The sequence below is a fragment of the Cervus canadensis genome, chromosome 1 (genome assembly GCF_019320065.1).
Source record: "Cervus canadensis isolate Bull #8, Minnesota chromosome 1, ASM1932006v1, whole genome shotgun sequence".
In the NCBI taxonomy this organism is placed as follows: domain Eukaryota; kingdom Metazoa; phylum Chordata; class Mammalia; order Artiodactyla; family Cervidae; genus Cervus; species Cervus canadensis.
The window spans coordinates 7509037-7526803 of record NC_057386.1 but is presented as its reverse complement, the minus strand read 5'-3'; the positions used below and the strand labels follow the sequence as shown (position 1 = coordinate 7526803).

Here is a 17767-nt window from a genome sequence, read left to right as displayed (position 1 = left end):
TGTCATCACCTCACAACCCAAACCCAGATGTCTAAACGGGGAGAGAGAGTGAGAGTGTAAGGTAAACGATGGACAATCGAAAACCTTTGATGACCCTAGAAGAGCTCTTGGCTCATGGTTTTTTTGTTTGTTTGTTTTCTAAAAACCCTCTGCTTTATATGATCAGCTGCAGAGGAAATTTGTTTTTCACTGTTTGCGGGCCTTCACTGTACACACGTTGGGGTTCTCTTGTGTTTGCAGTTCCTAAATTCTTCAGACACCATGCAGCTTCGCCGAAGGAAAATCCTTGCAGGTCCGGCTCCCCGTGGTGTAAGGTCAGGCGGAAAAGCCTTTTGTGATTAACTCGGCCACCGTGTGTCGCATGGTATTTGGAACTGCAGTGGGAGCTTTTATTAGTTGTCCACATTTTGAATGCTGACTCACATAAGCTTCATCTAATGGGAAAGGCAGATAACTGTAGCATTTTGGATGCTGAGCGCTCCCACCCTGCCCTCCCAGCAGCTGTGACCTTGAGCAGGTTCACTTACTATGGTGATGGGTCTTTCTAAACACACTGTCTTCTCCCACTTTGTTTCCGACAGTTTCCTTATGCAGCGCCCCCTCCCCAAGAACCAGTGAAGACTCTGAGAAGCCTGATCAACATCCGAAAGGACACCCTGAGACTCGTCAAGTAAGTTCAGGTTCCCAGCTGGGGGGCAGCCGACTCCCCAGGGGACCCACAGAACTGTTTCTGCCAGACCCAGAGCCTGGCCTCCAGGCCTCCCCAGGCCGTGGGCTGCTTGCATGAGATGTCTCCTCACCTGGATTGTTCAGAACTTTCTGAGACAGTCAGTGTTGGTGAGGAACCTTCTCTTTTCTGAAAGCCATCGTGGTTATCCCAACCTGATGAAATGTCCAAAACAAAGAATTGTTGAGGGAGAAAGTGAATTTTGCAGATACCTGGACAAACCTATGTGAAAATGGGATATTTGAACTTGGCACAGGAAGTGCTTACTTTCCTGCTTAGATTTACTTTTTAGTTTATTCTTAATCTCATGTGCCTTTCCTCTGGCACCCTGAGTTTGCTATTTCATCACCATCATCAGTATTCGTTATCATCAGCATCTGACTTCTTTGTGCTATCTCTGAGATAGTGTGTGTGTATGTGTGTGTGTGTGTGTGTGTCTGCACTGTGTGGCTTGTGGGATCTTAGTTCCCCAACCAGGGATTGAACTTACACCCCCTGCAGTGGAAGCTCAGAGTCTTAACTGCTGTACCACCAGGGAAGTCCTGGAGATAGGATGATTTTTAAACCGATGCTGCCCTCCAGATAGCAAATCTGTCTACCAAGAGTTTGGGTTCGAATTAGTTGTTAATGCATAGAGAACTAAGCAGCTGGGAGAGGAAAAAAAAAAGAGCACAAACTCTGATAAAAGCTTGTGCAGGAAAAGGAAAATGATTAGAAATTACTCTGTGGTTGAGCTGTAATGTTGATAGACTCATTTGGATAGAGGAAGATGTACTGAGCTAACAAAATCATGGTGTATTACACGCAGGAGGGAACACCCCTGTGTGGAGCAGAGGGAAGGAAGGGAAAGAACGTCGTGGGACTTCCCTGGTGGCTCAGGGCTAAGAATCTGCCTGCCAACACAGGGGACACAGGTTCAGTCCCTGGTCCGGGAAGATCCCACTGGCCACAGGGCAGTGTGCCACAGCTCCCAAGTCCACGCTCCAGAGCCTGGGCTCTGCGACCAGAGAGGTCACCACACCTGGAAAAGCCCGCACGCAGCACCGACATAAATAAATAATAATTAAAAAAAAAAAAAACTTTAAAAAAGAAAGCCTTGTTCCCATAGTAGAAAGTCAATAAGTGAAAGTGAAGTCGCTCAGTCTTATCCACTCTTTGGGACCCCGTGGACTGTAGCCTGCCAGACTCCTCAGTCCATGGGATTTTCCAGGCAAGAATACTGGAGTGGGTTGCCATTTCCTTCTCCAGAGGATCTTCCTGACCCAGGGATCGAACCCAGGTCTCCCGAATTATAGGCAGACGCTTTACCGTCTGAGCCACCAGGGCATCCTAGAATACTGGTGAGTGAGTGAATGAGTGAAAGTCACTCAGTCCTGTCTGACTCTTTGCGACCCCATGGGCTACACAGTCCATGGAATTCTCCAGACCAGAATACTGGAGTGGGTAGCCTTTCCCTTCTCCAGGGGGTCTTCCCAACCCAGGGACTGAACCCAGGTCTCCCACATTGCAGGTGCATTCTTTACTAGCTGAGCCATAAGAGAGGCCAAGTCAATAGACAACGCCTAAAGCTGAAAAAGTAACCTGAACCTGTTATTTCAAAGCATGCAGGTAAATGCCAGAAACAGTCAGCTGCAGAGGGAAAGTCGGTTTTCTCTGAAGAAGTGGAAAGCAGGCAGAAAGTGACCCGCTGCGTTTTTGTCACAAGCCTTGTGGAAACTATTTAAAGGATGGCATGAGTAACTTTGATTAAAGTAAAAGCTATTTTTTAAAAAAAAGTCTGGCAAACGCACAAGGATGTGAACTGCAGCACCATGAAGTATCAGAAATTGCCTAAATTCCCCCCATAGTAGTAACAGGGTGCTCTGCCGTCATTCAGAATGAGGGTGGAGGCCTAAGTGTGTGATCACTGAGGGAAGCCCACATTCTGTTCAGTTAAAAAAGAAGAGAAGTGACTTCCCTGGTGTTCCTGTGCATAAGACTCAGGCATCCAATGCAGGGGGCCGGAGTTCGATCCCCAGTCAGGGAACTAGATCCCACATGCCAGTCTGCATGCTGCAACTAAGATCCAACACAGCCATTAAATAATTAATTAATTTTTATAAAATAGAAAAAGAAGGGAATTCCCTGGCGGTTTGGTTAGGACTCCTTGCTTCCACTGCAGGGGCCGTGGATTCAATCTCTGATCAGGAAGCCAGGATCCCACCAAAAGAAAAAGAGAAGAAAAAAGATCACTTTAAACATGTTAATTGGCTACCCCCCGAATGCCGAGTCTTTGTGGTTTTCTAGATGTGCCGAGGAAGTGAAGACCCCTGGGGAAGAGGCGGGCAGAGCAAAGGTCCACTACAACGTGGAGTTCACCTTTGACACGGATGCTCGGGTGGCCATCACCATCTATTACCAGGCCACCGAAGAGTTCCAGAATGGCATCGCCAGGTAAGAACAAGCGGCCAAGGGAGCCGCGTCCTTCCCACACAGGCCAGGGTCCATGCCTGACGCGCTCCCCTGCGGAGGAAAACATTCTTTTTCTACACTCAAGTGAGAACTGTTCCGGAATTTGGATTTTCTTACTTACACAGTCTTTTTCACTTTTTCCCTTCAAACTATGCCATCTTGATACAGTGACAGGTAGCAGCATATAGTCCTTCAGGTCATCACAATGCTGTTAGGAATCAATTAAGCTGGGACGACTTCCTGGTCCAGTGGCTAAGACTCCACGTTCCCAATGCAGGGGGTCCGGGGTTCAATCCTTGGGCAGGGAACCTAGATTTTGCATGCCCCAACTAAGACTTAGCACAGCCAAATAAATAAATATTTTTAAAATGTTTCAAACTACATTTCTGTGGATATGTAGGTTGAATAGATACCTTTTTAAAAATACATATTTACTTATTTATTTTTGGCTGTGTTAGGTCTTAGCTGTAGCAGGATCTTCAACGCAGCATACGGGATCTTTTCATTGCAGCAGGAGACTTAGTTGTCCGAAAGCAGGTGGGATCTTCATTCCCTGACCAGGGATCAAACCTTCGTCCCCTGCATTGGAAGGTGGATTCTTAATCACTGAACCACCAACGCTCACTCAGTCGTGTCCGACTCTTTGCGGCCCCATGGACTGTAGCCCGCCAGGCTCCTCTGTCCACGGGATTCTCCAAGCAAGAATGCTGGAGTGGGTTGCCATTTCCTCCTCCAGGGGATCTTCCCGACCTGGAGATCAAACCCTGGGATCAAACCCAAGTCTCTTGCGTCTCCTGCATTGGCAGGCAGATTCTTTACCACTAGTGCCACCTGGGAAGCCCTCATAGGGAAGTCCCTAAATAGATAACTTCAATAGCATCACCAAGCAAGGGCAAAGAAAAGAGATTATAAGGAGGTCTTTTTTCTTTTTTTTTTTTCTGTTCCACTCTATACTGAGAGCCTGTTGATAATTGACAACAGACACGGAACAGAGGAAACCATCAGATCCTCTGGGCGAGACGGTAACTTGTGCTTTGCTTCCCACTTTGACCGACAGCTACATCCCCAAAGACAACAGCCTGCAGTCGGAGACGGTGCACTACAAGCGCGGGGTCTGCCAGCAGTTCTGCCTGCCCTCACACACCGTGGACCCCTCCGAGTGGGCGGAAGAGGAGGTGAGCAGCCGGCCGGCGGAGCGGACCAGCCGCCGGGAGAAAGCGCAGGGCAGGTTCCACGCACAGACCCGCAGGGTGTGGGAGCTCCTCGGGACCCCGGCCGGCAGCACAGAACCAGCCCAGGTGCTCAAAGGCGTGCTCCCCTTCAGCCTTCTAATGCCTTCATGCCCTGGGAAGGACACATCTAATTTTCTATCCCAGAGCAGCCCCTTAATTAACCTAGGATATTGTAAGAAAGCCGTGCCCGAAAGAAAGACCTACAGATTAGAAGCCTTTACATCTGTGAGGTTTCTTACAGAGAGACTGGTGGCCTTCAACTCAATGAATGTAGGTAGTTAGAAACGGCAACCCACTCCAGGATGCTTGCCTGGAAAATCCCAGGGACAGAGGAGCTGGTGGGCTAAAGTCCGTGCTGTTGCAAGAGTCAGGCATGACTTAGAGACTAAACCACCGGGTAGTTACCAGGTTGATGGGTGAGGAGCTGAGATGAAGTTAAGGCCTCCCTTTCTGATGGATAACTGTGTCCTCTGAATGTAAATCCCCCTCCTCCCTCCCTTTTTTCTTTTCTTTCCCTTCAGCTTGGCTTCGACCTAGACAGGGAGGTTTACCCGTTGGTGGTCCACGCCGTGGTGGATGAAGGCGATGGTACGGGTGCTTCCTGTCTTCTGGGCTGCACGCAGGCCCATTTGTGGCAGGCAGGCTGGCAGCGACTGCGGCCTCAGATCCACAAGGCTCCTCCGTGGGCATCAGTTTCCACATCCCGGCGCCCTCCTGCTCCCAGCCTTCTCGGGCACCGACAGTCCTACTGGGTGACTTAACCTCCCCCTCCCTGTGAAGCCAGAGGGTCGCAGGGGCTCGGGGAAGGTGGGTGGGGTCAAGCTGTATCATTAGCTTTCTTCTTCCCCATCTGTGTGCCTTTCTTTCTTTCAGAGTATTTTGGCCATTGCCACGTCCTGCTGGGCACTTTTGAAAAGGTCAGTGGCTGACGTGATGGGCCTTGCTTTGGTACGCACTGCTCTGTCTCTCCTCCGAGGACGCGTGGTGGCCCCTTCTCTGGCTGCCTGGGCTCGGCAGAGCGGGTCTGGCTGGGAGGCTGCGGGAAGCGGAGGGGAGCACCCCCTGCACGCCCCGGGCCACACAGGGCCGAGTTCCAGCTCGGCCAGAAGCTTGCTGATGCCCTGAGACTCCTTAGGCCTCGTTTTGTCTTCTTAAATCAGAAGGGCTAGACTACATGCTTGAGGACCCTTCCCGAATGAGGAGTCTGTCATTCCACTCTCTGGGGTGTGGGTGGGGGATCCAAGAACGTGCCTAACTGAGGGAAGTAACGGGAAAACAGCTGGTCCTCATCTCCTTTCTTCTTCGTCGTAACTGTCGTCTTTTCGTGTTTTCGCTCCAGCACTCAGATGGCACTTTCTGTGTCAAGCCCCTCAAACAGAAACAAGTGGTAAGTATTCAAGGGCCAGGGACTGTTGGTGTTTCCCCCTTCACTCTCTCTCTCTCTCTCTCCTCACTGTTTAGCTAAGCACTCTTCTTCCCCCTTCCCTGCCTTTTTTTTTTTTTAATCAAAGAAGAAAAGCAAAAAGGGATGCTTTTCTGTGTTAGAAACGACTTGGGTGGCCTGAAAGGAATACCGATTTGGGGTGTCTGTTGTTCCAGAATTGTTGGTGGTGAGGCGGCCAGTAGCTGAGCAAAGGACTTCAGAAAATGAAAGGACTGAGATTTGTCTCCTGACATTAGGTTTAGGGAGAACTCTTTTTATTGAAAATGCCAGGCTGAGAAACTAACATTTCCAGCTACAAGAATAAACTATCAGGGTCTGATTCAGGGCCAATTAGAGCTCTTGGCTTAAAGTATCCCAACATTGCTTTTCTCAAATTCAAAATCTGCTGGCCATCTGCCCCCTTCCAGGATGGTGGGCAAGTTATGCAAGTATCTGCTGGAAGTCCTGACCCCTGAGGCCGGGGCAGAGCCGCGGAGGACGGGAGGGGAGAGTGGAGTCGGTGGCATTGCCCAGCGAGGGTTGCTCATCACGTGGAGGGTGAGGGGTGGTCAAGTGTGGGGCATGGTAGGCCTTGGTTGAGATGTGAAGAAAGCCTTGCTCTGCCACGATGGCCGGCAAATATCTGAAATTCTTTTTTTTTTTAATTTCATTTTTTAAAAAATGTTTTTAACTGGAGGAAAATCGCTTTACAATATTGTGTTGGTTTCTGCCATACAACAATGCAGATCAGCCATAATTATACATGTATCCCCTCCCTTTAGAGCCTCCCTCCCCAGCCCCATCCCACCCTTCTTGGTCATCACAGATCACCAGACTGGGCTCCCTATGTTAGACAGCAGCTTGTCACCAGCTCTCTGTTTGACACATGATAGTGTATATATGTTGATGTTACTTTCTCCATTAATGCACTCTTCCCTTCCCCTCCTGGGTCCACAAGTCCATTCTATCTGCATTTCCATTCCTTTCCTACAAATAGGTTCATCAGTGTCATTTTTCTAGATTCCATATATATGAGTTAATATATTTGTTTTCTCTTTCTGCCTTACTTCTAAGGAGAGCTACTAAGCGCTCTCCACCCTTAATGAGGTCAACAGTAGTCAGTCATACTTTAGTATGAATTTGTTAATAATGTCCTTTCCAGTATCATCACTACATTAAAGCAAGTTTTAAGAGAGGCAGAGGAGATGACAGGGCCTGAGCCCGGGGGATGCTGCCTGGAAAGGCCGGGCCTCAGTGAGTTGCCTCATGGGGAGGCCTTTCTCCAGGACGCCTGCATGGGGTGGGAAGGCTCGGGTACTGCAAGGGAGTTGGTTTATCTCTTCTTCTGTTGCTAGATTGGCATCAGCAACAGGCCTTGTCTAACTGGAGACCAGAATGTGCAATCGATAATGGACTGGGCCTCGGGGGAGGGGATCTCTGGGGGTAGGGGGAGTGAGGAATGAGCTGGCATGAGGAAACAGGGAGCGGCCGGCTTTGGCAGACGTGGCTCAGGCTGTGGGGGTTGAACTGGGCCTTGAAGTTGGGGTTTTAATTTTTGGCCACACAGCATTCAAGATCTTAGTTCCCTGACCAGGGATTGAACCTGGGCCCCAGAAGTGAGAGCGCTGAGTCCTAACTACTGGACTACCAGGAAAGCCCTGAAGTTGGGGGTTTTTAAGAGGCAGGACTTGTTCAATTGCTAAGTTCGTGTCCGACTCCTTGCGACCCCATGGACTGCAGCACACCAGGCTTCCCTATCTTTCACCGCCTCCCGGAGTTTGCTCAAACTCATGTCCATTGAGTCAGTGATGCCATTCAACCATCTCATCCTCTGTCATGCCCTTTTACTCCTACCCTCAATCTTTCCCAGCATCAGGGTCTTTTCCAATGAGTCAGCTCTTCAAAGGACTAACGGGTAATTTTGCCCACCTGTCGGCGATGTGGGTGGTTCAGTAGTGGGGGAGGGGTGCAATCGGCCCCTCCTTCCAGAGCCTGCTCTCTCTCAGCTTCTGCATTTTCCCTTCCCCCCTTTCCCTTGTCCATTTCTTCTCTTTCTTTCTTATTTCCATTCCTTCATTTGTGTAAGGTTTCATTCCATAGCTAGCTAATGCGTCTATTTTGACCTGTGGTCTTCCACCCTTTTCCTAGTCTCTAGGCTCTGTCATAGTGACCTACAGTACAAGGATTACTGTTGTATTTATGAATGTGCATGTTCCCTGTTGGACAAAAGAGTGGGTGAATTAAGCATCAGATTTTCTTTTCCCTCCCAGAGAGAACGTGTAAGTAAATAAGGGCACCCTGTACTTGTCTAGGCCTTCGATTGTTTCCATTGTGAATCTGTAGTCCTTGGTTACCAAAGGAGGTTCATGGTGGAGATGTGTAAGTTCCCACTTTTATCTTTCATTAGAACCAGGCTGCCCTTGCACTTTTCCATTTGTTCTTCAGGTGGATGGGGTCAGCTACCTCCTTCAGGAGATCTACGGGATTGAAAACAAGTACAACACGCAAGAATCTAAGGCAAGTTCCATTCATGGTTCGTTTTTTTTTTTTTTGGCCTTTCCCTGCAGGATATGGGCTCTTAGTTCCCCTACCAGGGATCAAACCCTGACCCGCTGCAATGGAAGCACAGGCTTAACTCCTGGACCACCAGGGAAGTCCCCCATCCACAGATCTGAATGTCCTCTTCCCAGAAGGCAGGGTGAGACCGTCTCTGATCCAGCCAGGATCTAGGAATTTAGCACAGCAAACTCTGAAATTTGTCTGGTCCTAGAAGGGTATTTCTTCTTCCTCATTTCAGATGATTATAATTATATTTGAATTTGGAAATGAAACAATGGGCTGGTTTGGATGGGTTCTTCTACGGGGCTCTGCTTACCCAGTTCCTTGGTCCCTCAGTTCATCTCTCCCCTCCTTCCCCACATGGCCTCCTGGGCTCCTTCAGCTCTGACTGACGGCCAGGACGGGATCTCAGCCCCAGAGGAGGAGCTTGGCACGAACAGCTGCCAGAGGTGAAACTGGGTGTGCACATGCACTTGATAAACTATCAAGTTCAATGTAGGTGCAAGATTCTGTTCATATTGTCTCCTCTCTGCAGGCAAGTTGCCTTCTAAAGAAAGTATGGGGGATTTCCCTGGTGGGGGGTGTCCAGCGGTTGAGACTTCGCCTTCCAACACAGGGGTTGCAGGTTCAATCCCTGGTCAGGGGGCTGAGATCCCACATGCCTTGCAGTGAAAAAACCAAAACATAAAAAAAGAATAAATAAAACAGGAACTATTGTAACAAGTTCAATGAAGACTTTAAAACTGATCCACATAAAATGAACGGATGAATGCTAAAATAAAGCCTGGGTGATGAGGGTCTCTGTGACACTGGCTAACTCTCCCCCCCGGCCAGGTGGCTGAGGACGAGGTGAGCGACAACAGCGCTGAGTGCGTGGTGTGCCTCTCCGACGTGCGGGACACCCTGATCCTGCCCTGTCGCCACCTCTGCTTGTGTAACAGCTGTGCCGACACCCTGCGCTACCAGGCCAACAACTGCCCCATCTGCCGACTGCGTAAGCCCCCCGAGGCCCCGCCGGGTCCCCCAGGTCACCCACCCCGCCGGGGCGGCTTCCGTGGAGGCTCTAGTCCCTCCTGACCCCCCCAAGTCCTGATGACCTGTTTCCTTCTTCGCAGCCTTCCGGGCACTGCTCCAAATCCGAGCCATGAGGAAAAAACTGGGCCCCCTGTCCCCAACCAGCTTCAACCCTATCCTCTCATCCCAGACCTCCGACTCAGAAGAGCATTCCGTAAGCTGGGCATTTTTGTTTTTCACCTTCTGTCCTTCTTCACGTGGCTTGGCAGCAAGTAATTGAATCTTGGCACTCTGAAGTATTGAGTAAGCTGGCCGAGATCGCGTTGTGTTAGAACCCCCCGATAGGACAGTGGGAAATGAGGTTCTGATCGTTAAAACCTCCCCTTTCCGCCTGGGGAACTCAGTATCTAGTTAATATTTACCATCTCTAGAGCCAGCGGCTTGCTGTTTCACTGCAGAGGTGGGGTCAGTTCTGGAACGCCCCCAGGCAGAAACAAGAGGATGATTGTTTGAGGTTTAGATTCAACTTACTGTTTTTATCTGAATCCTCAGAGAAGGTGACTATTTTTCTTTATCCGGTTTCATGGCTTCAGATACTAGGAGCCAAGTAGATGAAATAATTCACCTTGGTCTCGTAGTGTAAGTGATGGTGCAAAGCTTCCGAGCTTTGTAGTTACAGACTAGAAGGTCTTGTCTTTAGGTTAACATGTGAGTGGAAGAGATTAATTATTAATTATTCAGTAAGTGGTACTGGAATGATTAGGTAGCTATTTAGGGAAGAAAAATCAGTTAGTTTAGCACTTCACTCCTTATCAGATAATGAATTCCAGGTGGAGTAACTAGTTAACTACCCTAAAGACAAAGCAAACCAAACCTTAAAAACCTAGAATACTTTACAGATGATTCTTCGGTTGACTATGGATGGGGGTTCTCTAAGTGGGTTCTCTAAGCTTGAAAACAACCCAAAACAAGAACATATAGATTTTATCACATAAAAAACTTTAAACTTTAGATATGTAAAAGATGGCCCAAATTAAAAGGCAATCAATAAATTCTATAAAGAAAAAAATGTAGACACAACAAAATGTAGTCAGAGGAAAGGCTAGGATCTCTGGAATAACTCCCCTGAATGAAATAATAGATAAATGGGCAAAGATATATATAAAAAGTTTCTCAAAACAGGAAACATAGCTGGTTAATGATCAAACACATTAAAATTTTAAAAGTCAACCACATTAAAAATCAACAACATGCAAGTTAAAATGAGAGACCATTTTTCACCTTTCAAATTTAGAAACTTCCTTTTTTAAAGATAACCCATGCTGTCCAGAAAGCAACTAAAATAGGTATTCTGTTCTGCTTATAGGAGTATACCTAGAAAGTTCACTGTAAAAAACAAACAGCTGTATATATCAAGAGCCTTAAAAAACATTTGTACTTGGGGATTTCCTGGTGGTGCAGTTGTTAGGACTCCATACTTCCAGTGCAGGGGCCACTGGTTTGATCCCTGGTTGTGGAACTAAGACCTGCATGCTATGCGACAAATCAAAAAATAATAATAATAATAATAAAATGAAACTTTAAAATGGCTTTATAAAAGGAAAAAAAGGTGTACGATAGGGTGAAGATTTAATAAAATTAATAATTGAAAAAAAAAAAGAACCTATGGACTTGGTAATCTAAGGTCTTAGAATTTAATACCCAGAAAATGATCTGAAAAAAAGAGATGTGTGCATAATAAATGAACAGATGTTCCTCAAAGTGCTGCTTACAGCAGGAAATGGATGCAGTTAACTAGCCAGCACTAGTGGAAGAATTAGGAAAGGTATGGTATCTATGAAAAGGGACACATGTGAAGGAAAATATTATGTTCTGTGAAATAAGCTTGGTATAAAATTATTATTTACAGATTGATCACAACTGTGTAAACAATACAGAGGGAAAAAATTGGAAGAAAATACACTAGAATGCTAGCGAAAGTTATCAATTTTGGTGACTCAGTTGATTTTTTTCTTTCTTTCCATTTTTTGGTGTTTTCCAAATTTCCTGTAAAGAACACATATTTCTATTATAATCAAAAAATAAACATTAAGAAGCTCATGTATAAGTAGAGTCTCAGCACATGTGGTTCTCTGATATTTTCTCTTTCTTCTGCCTCTAATACAGAAGTTTTTTTGGCAGAACCCCCAGACTAGATATAAAAGGATGCATTTTTCCACCACAGAGGAAGAAACACACTCATACCATAAAATGAAAAGTTATCTAATTAGTTTTTCAACCTGTCTCTGATCCCCCCAGTCCTCAGAGAACATCCCGCCAGGTTATGAGGTGGTGTCTCTCCTGGAGGCCCTCAACGGGCCCCTCACCCCGTCCCCAGCGGTCCCCCCGCTCCACGTGCTTGGAGACCGACACCTCCCAGGAATGCTGCCTTCCTACGGCAGCGATGGCCACCTGCCTCCCGTCCGCACCTTCTCCCCCCTCGACCGCCTCTCCGACTGTGGCAGCCAAGGACTCAAGCTCAAAAAGAGTCTCTCCAAGTGAGTAGGTGGCGAGCGACAGCGTTGGCCCTGGGGTCCCTGACGCGATGATTTCGGTCCATCCTTCCACTCCTCCGTGCTCACTCCAGACCTGGGTCCCGGGGGCCGCATAGACCCTCTGGGCTGTTGCCAGAGCTGCTCATTTCACTGGAGACCTGGGCTAACGACGCCTGAGGGGGAGTTATCCCATCCCTTAGGAGAGGAAAATAAGATGGTACATGGGTCCTTAGGAGGATCCAGACGGATAAAACTTTAACATGTTCTGTTTTGGGAGGAGGGTATAAGGGACAGGGAAGATGACATCATTACGGTCATCTAGGGGAGCATCCCTGGGGAGCGTCCCTTAGTTTGAGGACTGAAGGAAGCTTGTGATCTGTATTTCTTAAGTATTTACATCCACCTTGGCACAAGTCATGGAGCTTCCCGGGTGGCATGGTGGTAAAGAATAGGCCTGCAATGCAGGAGACGTGGGTTCAATCCCTGAGTGGAGAAGATCGCCTGGAGGAGGAAATGGCAACCCACTCCAATATTCTTGCCTGGAAAATTCCAGGGACAGAGGAGCCCGGCGGGCTACAGCCCACGGGGTGGCAAAGAGTCAGGCACAACGGAGCATGCATGCACAGGCACAAATCATCATATCAGTTTCCCTGGCAGAAGAAAGGAGGGTATTTTACAGATGAAAATACTGAAAGCCTAAAAATGTCAGTGGTCTTCCCGAAGTTCAGACACAACTATTTGAAGGAGCAAAAGGGAAAACTCAGATTTTTCTGACACCCAGAAGAGGTCTCAGACCCCTCGGTACCCTTTCCCATGTCTCTACTCCTTCCTAAGAGGTGAGTTCCCTGTAGTTCCCCCCACGGTTCTCTGCTGCCTCTGACATCTAGTTGAAGGGAGTGCGGGCGAGTTCCAGTCTTTAAATGGGCATTGGCTGCAACTGTTTCTCCCTATGGCCTCATGCAGGTCCATCTCTCAGAATTCTTCTGTGCTGCCCGAAGAGGACGATGAGCGTTCCTGCAGTGAATCTGAGACACAGCTGTCTCAGAGACCGTCAGGCCAGCGTCTCGGAGAGGTAATATACGCTCCATCCTTGCTGGGTTTTGGACTCTGGGTCCTTTCCTTCCTGCCTGCCGGCCTCTTCCGGTCCATCTGCTCCCATTCACTCATCACATCTTCTGAACACTCTCTGAGTCATGGCAAAGGTGTCACTAGACTCATTCTTTCAACAAAGAATGAAGCCTGTGTATCTGACCAGGCGTGATCCTCTGTGCTAAGAATAGCAACAATGGGGAGACACTAAAGTCCTGCCCTCGTGGTGCTTATTATAGGCTTGGCAGTTGGGGTGGGGTGGACACGCAGGACAGTCAAAGACAGTCAAAGTGTATGTGGCAGGTGGTACCGTGGATCAGTGTATCAGGTAAGGGAGGGTCGAGGCTAGGAGTGGGGATGCTCACTTTAAAAAGTGGTCCATGGCGGGACCTCCCTGGCGGTCCAGTGGTTACAACTTCGCCTTCCAATGCAGGGCGCAGGTTCGATCCCTGGTCAGGGAGCTAAACATAACATAAAACAGAAACAATATTGTAACAAATTCAATAAAGACTTTTAAAATGGGTCACACAAAAAAAGTGATCCATGGAGAATTCCCGGGCTGTCAAGTGGTTAGGACCCTGTGCCTCTACTGCAGGGGGCAAAACTTCGCAGACATTGAAGAGGAAGGCGAGAGAAACATTCCTGGTCGTAGGGACAGTACATGTGAAGCACAGAGCAGAAGTGGGGGCCCTGAGCAGGCCAGTGGTACAGCGGGAACTTGGCTTGACCAGGGACCCCCTGGCAGAGGTGTGCAGACAGGATCAGGCAGGAGACAGACAGAGCTAGGCAGGGGGGAACGCCTGAACTACAGTTTTAAGAAAAGAACGCCTGGAGGAGAGAGAATGGGGTATGAGAGAGAACCAGCAGACCTTTGCAATTGTCCGGGGTGGACTGAGGTTACGAGCCCAGGTGACGGATGGCGGGGTGGGGGTGGGGGACCGGTGCAGGCTGGGGAGGGAGATGGTGTTTATGTTAGATCCATTGAGCTGGAACCAACCCCCCCATCCCAGAGGAGAAGCCCAGGGGGGCTCCGGGGCCTTGACTGGTTTTGTGTTCTTCCTCTTCAGAAGGAGAGCTGTTTGTAATCCTGGGGAAGCCTGGGATGCCCCGTGTCACAGCTGCTAGCTGACCTGGGTCATCTGAGCTGCCGCCTTTGTGTGGCTCCAGCAGATGCTGGGCCTCGGGCAGGAGGCGCTCGCACCTCCCCGGGGAGACAGCCAGCCACCCCGGGTCAGGGCTGCAGAGAAGTGATGACAGAGAAGCCGGCCCTGCCTTGCACGTCAGCCCCCGCCATCCCTGGCCCGGGCCCCCTGCCCTGACCCCTTCCCTCCGACTCTGCCTCTCCCCAGGAATGCGGTGTCACCCCAGAAAGTGAGAACCTGACCCTGTCATCGTCAGGAGCTATTGACCAGTCGTCCTGCACGGGAACCCCGCTCTCCTCCACGATTTCCTCCCCAGAAGGTACCTGAGGAGGGCGGGAGTCTGTGACACTTCTAGTATTTCCTCTGGGATGGACTGGGGAAGCAGCCAAGTGATACCTCAGCGGCCGCGCCAAGTAGGGCCCGACTTGAGAGGGAAGTGGGACTCGGTGTCTTGCAACGAGAGGGTGGTCTTGCCACCCAGCTAGGGGGAAGGCAGGTATCTTGCTCCCAGTCCTACTGTTGTAAGATTTCTTTTAACATCGTAACAGGCAAAAGCAAATCCCTTACCCCTGAGGTTGCGTTCAGAGCTCTAAAACGTAAAGGAGAGGGATTTCCCTGGGGTCCAGTGATTCAGACTCCGAGCTTCCAGTGCCAGGGGCTCAGGTTTGATCCCTAGTCGGGGACCCAGGATCCTGCATGGCCCACAGCATGGCCAAAAAGAAAAAAATTTAAACTTAAATAAAATAAAGCGTAAAGGAGCCAAACCTTGGCAAACCTTAAATCTAAACCCTGTTTGGTGAGGGCAAGGCCAGGCTGCCATGGTCCTCACGGCCCCCGGGTGCGGGGAGTGAACCCTGCTCCCAGGGAACTCACAGCAGCCATGCCTGATCTCCATCTCCTTCCCCCAACTCCTGTCTCCAAAGACCCTGCCAGCAGCAGCCTGGCCCAGTCGGTCATGTCCATGGTGTCGTCCCAGAGCCAGCACTCCCAGATCAGCACCGACACCGTCTCCTCCATGTCCGGCTCCTACATCGCCCCTGGCACGGAAGAGGAGGGGGAGGCCCTCCCCTCCCCCCGGGCTGCCAGCAGGACCCCCTCAGATGAAGAAGAGGTAAGTGGGGGTTAAGGGATGGCTCTCGCCGCTCTGGTTCTGCAGGCTCATCCCAAGCAGCTCAATCCAGGGTCTGCCAGGGAGATCACAAAGCCCCCCCCGGTGCTCGGGAAGGGAGCCTCAGAAAACAGGGTACCGCGTCCTTAAGTCAAAGATGCCCTCGTATCTGATCTTTGGTTTGGCACTACTTCTGTCCTGAGGACTTGGTTTGGGTTTGCTGCCAGGCAAGCTGGGGAGGTGAGCTGGTGGTGTCTGCACCTTGATTTTTGCCGCTCTTCTGCAGGTGACGCCCGCGGCATCTCCAGACTGCAACTTCATGGGCCTCGCCGCCGAGGAGCAGGACGCAGAGGTAACAGCCAGGCGGAGGACGGTGGTGCCCCCTCCCCAGTCTAGGGGCCTTCAGTGCTGGCAGAGGGTGTGAATGGGATGGGAGCTGTTCTGGAAGAAGCCTGTTAAGAGGCAGGTGCAGAGCCCAAGGACTGCCCCGATTAGCGAGGGCGCTGGTCTCAGTGTAATAGGCGTGGAGAAAGTTCTAGAGAGAAGTCTTCTAGGCCAGACCCTCGAGAGGGTGTTTGTCCTCCGTTCGCTTAGTATTCACCCGGGACAGCCGGCTCACGAGTGCTTCCTGGCAGTGGGGGGACACTGACCAAGTGACGTGGCTTTAGCCTGCCCCCCACCCACTCCACCCATCCAGGAGCTCATCCGGTGGAGGAGTCAGGATTGTAATTCAGTATGAGAAGTGCTCGGACCCAGCTGTGGGGCCGTAGAGGAGCACTCGGCTCACAGTGGGGACGACAGAACTCTTTTTTGAGCCACAAGTTCTCAAAGGCATATCTGGACAGGGTTTGGGATCCTAAGGAATTTCTGAAAGTGTTTTGATCTCACAGTTTGCTTTTTCAATTCACAACTTTGACATCCACCTTAGAGAGACTAAGTGTGAGCTAAACCATTACCAAGACTATTCTTGAGAGTCCTAGGATCCGTCTGTAATGTGCCTCAGACCTGGTCCCTGCCGGCCGATCCTGCCTTGCCAAGCAAAATCTGCCTCTGCTCAGCCTCTGAGCCATCTTATGTGGATGGGAAACGCATAGAGACCAGGAGGCTGGTTAGCGCTGTTTTCGGCCACTCAGTACACTCATGTCACTGCTTTCTGGACTCATAGCGCCTTCCTTCTGTCCTAGGGGAACGATGTTCTAGAAGAAGAGGACGCATCGCCCACACAAGAAGATGGTAAAAGACCTGGTCTTTGGCTCCCTGTTATCATATTTCTTTCCTGGGTATTCGCTAAACGGTACAGAAAGGGGCACCGGTGTGACTGGGTGGCACTGCTCAAGGGTGCGGCTTTGGAGAAATGTTGTCTTCTTGATGAAATATCAAAAAGCCAGCAGGGTATCCGAGGACCTCAGTGGCCTTCCCAGCTTTTTCCGGGCCCCCAAGCCAAGGTTGCAGAAGATATCATTCAGGTGGTTCTCCATCTACGTGGAGTAGATTCTGAAGCTCCTTTGGCAACTCCCATCACCTTCCTTCCTGCTTCAGCTTCTCAACAGAGTCTCCTGGAGCTGGTCAGGCAGCCCTGGAGCTGAGCTGCAGCAGGAGCAGAGGGCAGTTTCCATCGCTGGGTGGGAAGGACTGCAGGCAGTAGGTCTGGTTTTGCTTTAGTGAAGAAAAGGGCTGCTCTTACAATAGCAGAGGGGCCTGAGCAGCAGGAGGCACGGTGAAGGCCGGGGGAGACTTCGGCAGCTCAGGGCAGGCCAGCGTTCTGTGAGCTATTGGGGCGATTCTCTTTACTGTCATTTAGGCCTCAGTTATATCTGGGTTTTTCTCCTAAGTTGGAGTAGTTGGTTTACAATGTTGTGTTAGTTTCTGCTATATGGCAAAATGAATCCATTATATATATATAATATATATATATACAATATATAATATATGTACAAGATATAATATATATACACAACATATATGTACAATATATATATACAATATATAATATATGTACAAGGTAAAATAAGTATGTATAATATTTTATTGTATACATACATATAGGTACACAATATATATATGTACAATATATTATATATATACAATATATAATATATGTACAAGGTATAATAAGTATCATGTATAACATTTTATTACATACATACATATGGGTACAACCACTCTTATTTAGAGTCTTTCCCACATAGATCACTACCCAGTACTGAGTGGAGTGCCCTGTCCTATGCAGTAGGCCCCTACTAGTCAGCTATTTTACACATAGCAGTGCCTATATGTCAATCCCAGTCTCGCAGTTTAGCCCTCCTCCTCTTCCCCCTCCCAACCATAAGTTTGCTTTCTACATCTTCGACTCTTTCTGTTTGGTAAATAAGGTCAATCACATCTTCAGGGGGAAGATTTTTGTTTCTAGTAAGCCTAGAGGGGGCCTCCAGGCAGAGCAGGGAGCAGGATCCGGCGGGGGTGGGACTCCCACCTGGGAGGGGAGGAC

The 17767-nt window shown here is 49.3% G+C and overlaps 1 protein-coding gene across 5 annotated transcripts in view; it reads left to right on the top strand.

Moving 5' to 3' along the window:
- RNF157 (ring finger protein 157) overlaps positions 1 to 17767 on the top strand; it is a 75272-nt gene that overhangs the window by 46773 nt on the left and 10732 nt on the right. For 4 of the 5 annotated variants that reach the window (XM_043461468.1, XM_043461485.1, XM_043461477.1 and 1 more), the window contains 15 exons: positions 582 to 670; positions 3014 to 3160; positions 4236 to 4476; positions 4932 to 4998; positions 5284 to 5327; positions 5750 to 5797; positions 8279 to 8350; positions 9227 to 9386; positions 9508 to 9620; positions 11705 to 11943; positions 12904 to 13012; positions 14379 to 14490; positions 15095 to 15282; positions 15566 to 15631; positions 16464 to 16512. In XM_043461468.1, the coding sequence (XP_043317403.1) occupies positions 582 to 670; positions 3014 to 3160; positions 4236 to 4476; positions 4932 to 4998; positions 5284 to 5327; positions 5750 to 5797; positions 8279 to 8350; positions 9227 to 9386; positions 9508 to 9620; positions 11705 to 11943; positions 12904 to 13012; positions 14379 to 14490; positions 15095 to 15282; positions 15566 to 15631; positions 16464 to 16512 (1744 nt within the window). The remainder of the gene's footprint in view (positions 1 to 581; positions 671 to 3013; positions 3161 to 4235; positions 4477 to 4931; positions 4999 to 5283; positions 5328 to 5749; positions 5798 to 8278; positions 8351 to 9226; positions 9387 to 9507; positions 9621 to 11704; positions 11944 to 12903; positions 13013 to 14378; positions 14491 to 15094; positions 15283 to 15565; positions 15632 to 16463; positions 16513 to 17767) is intronic. The other variant, XM_043461503.1, reaches the window with a different exon arrangement.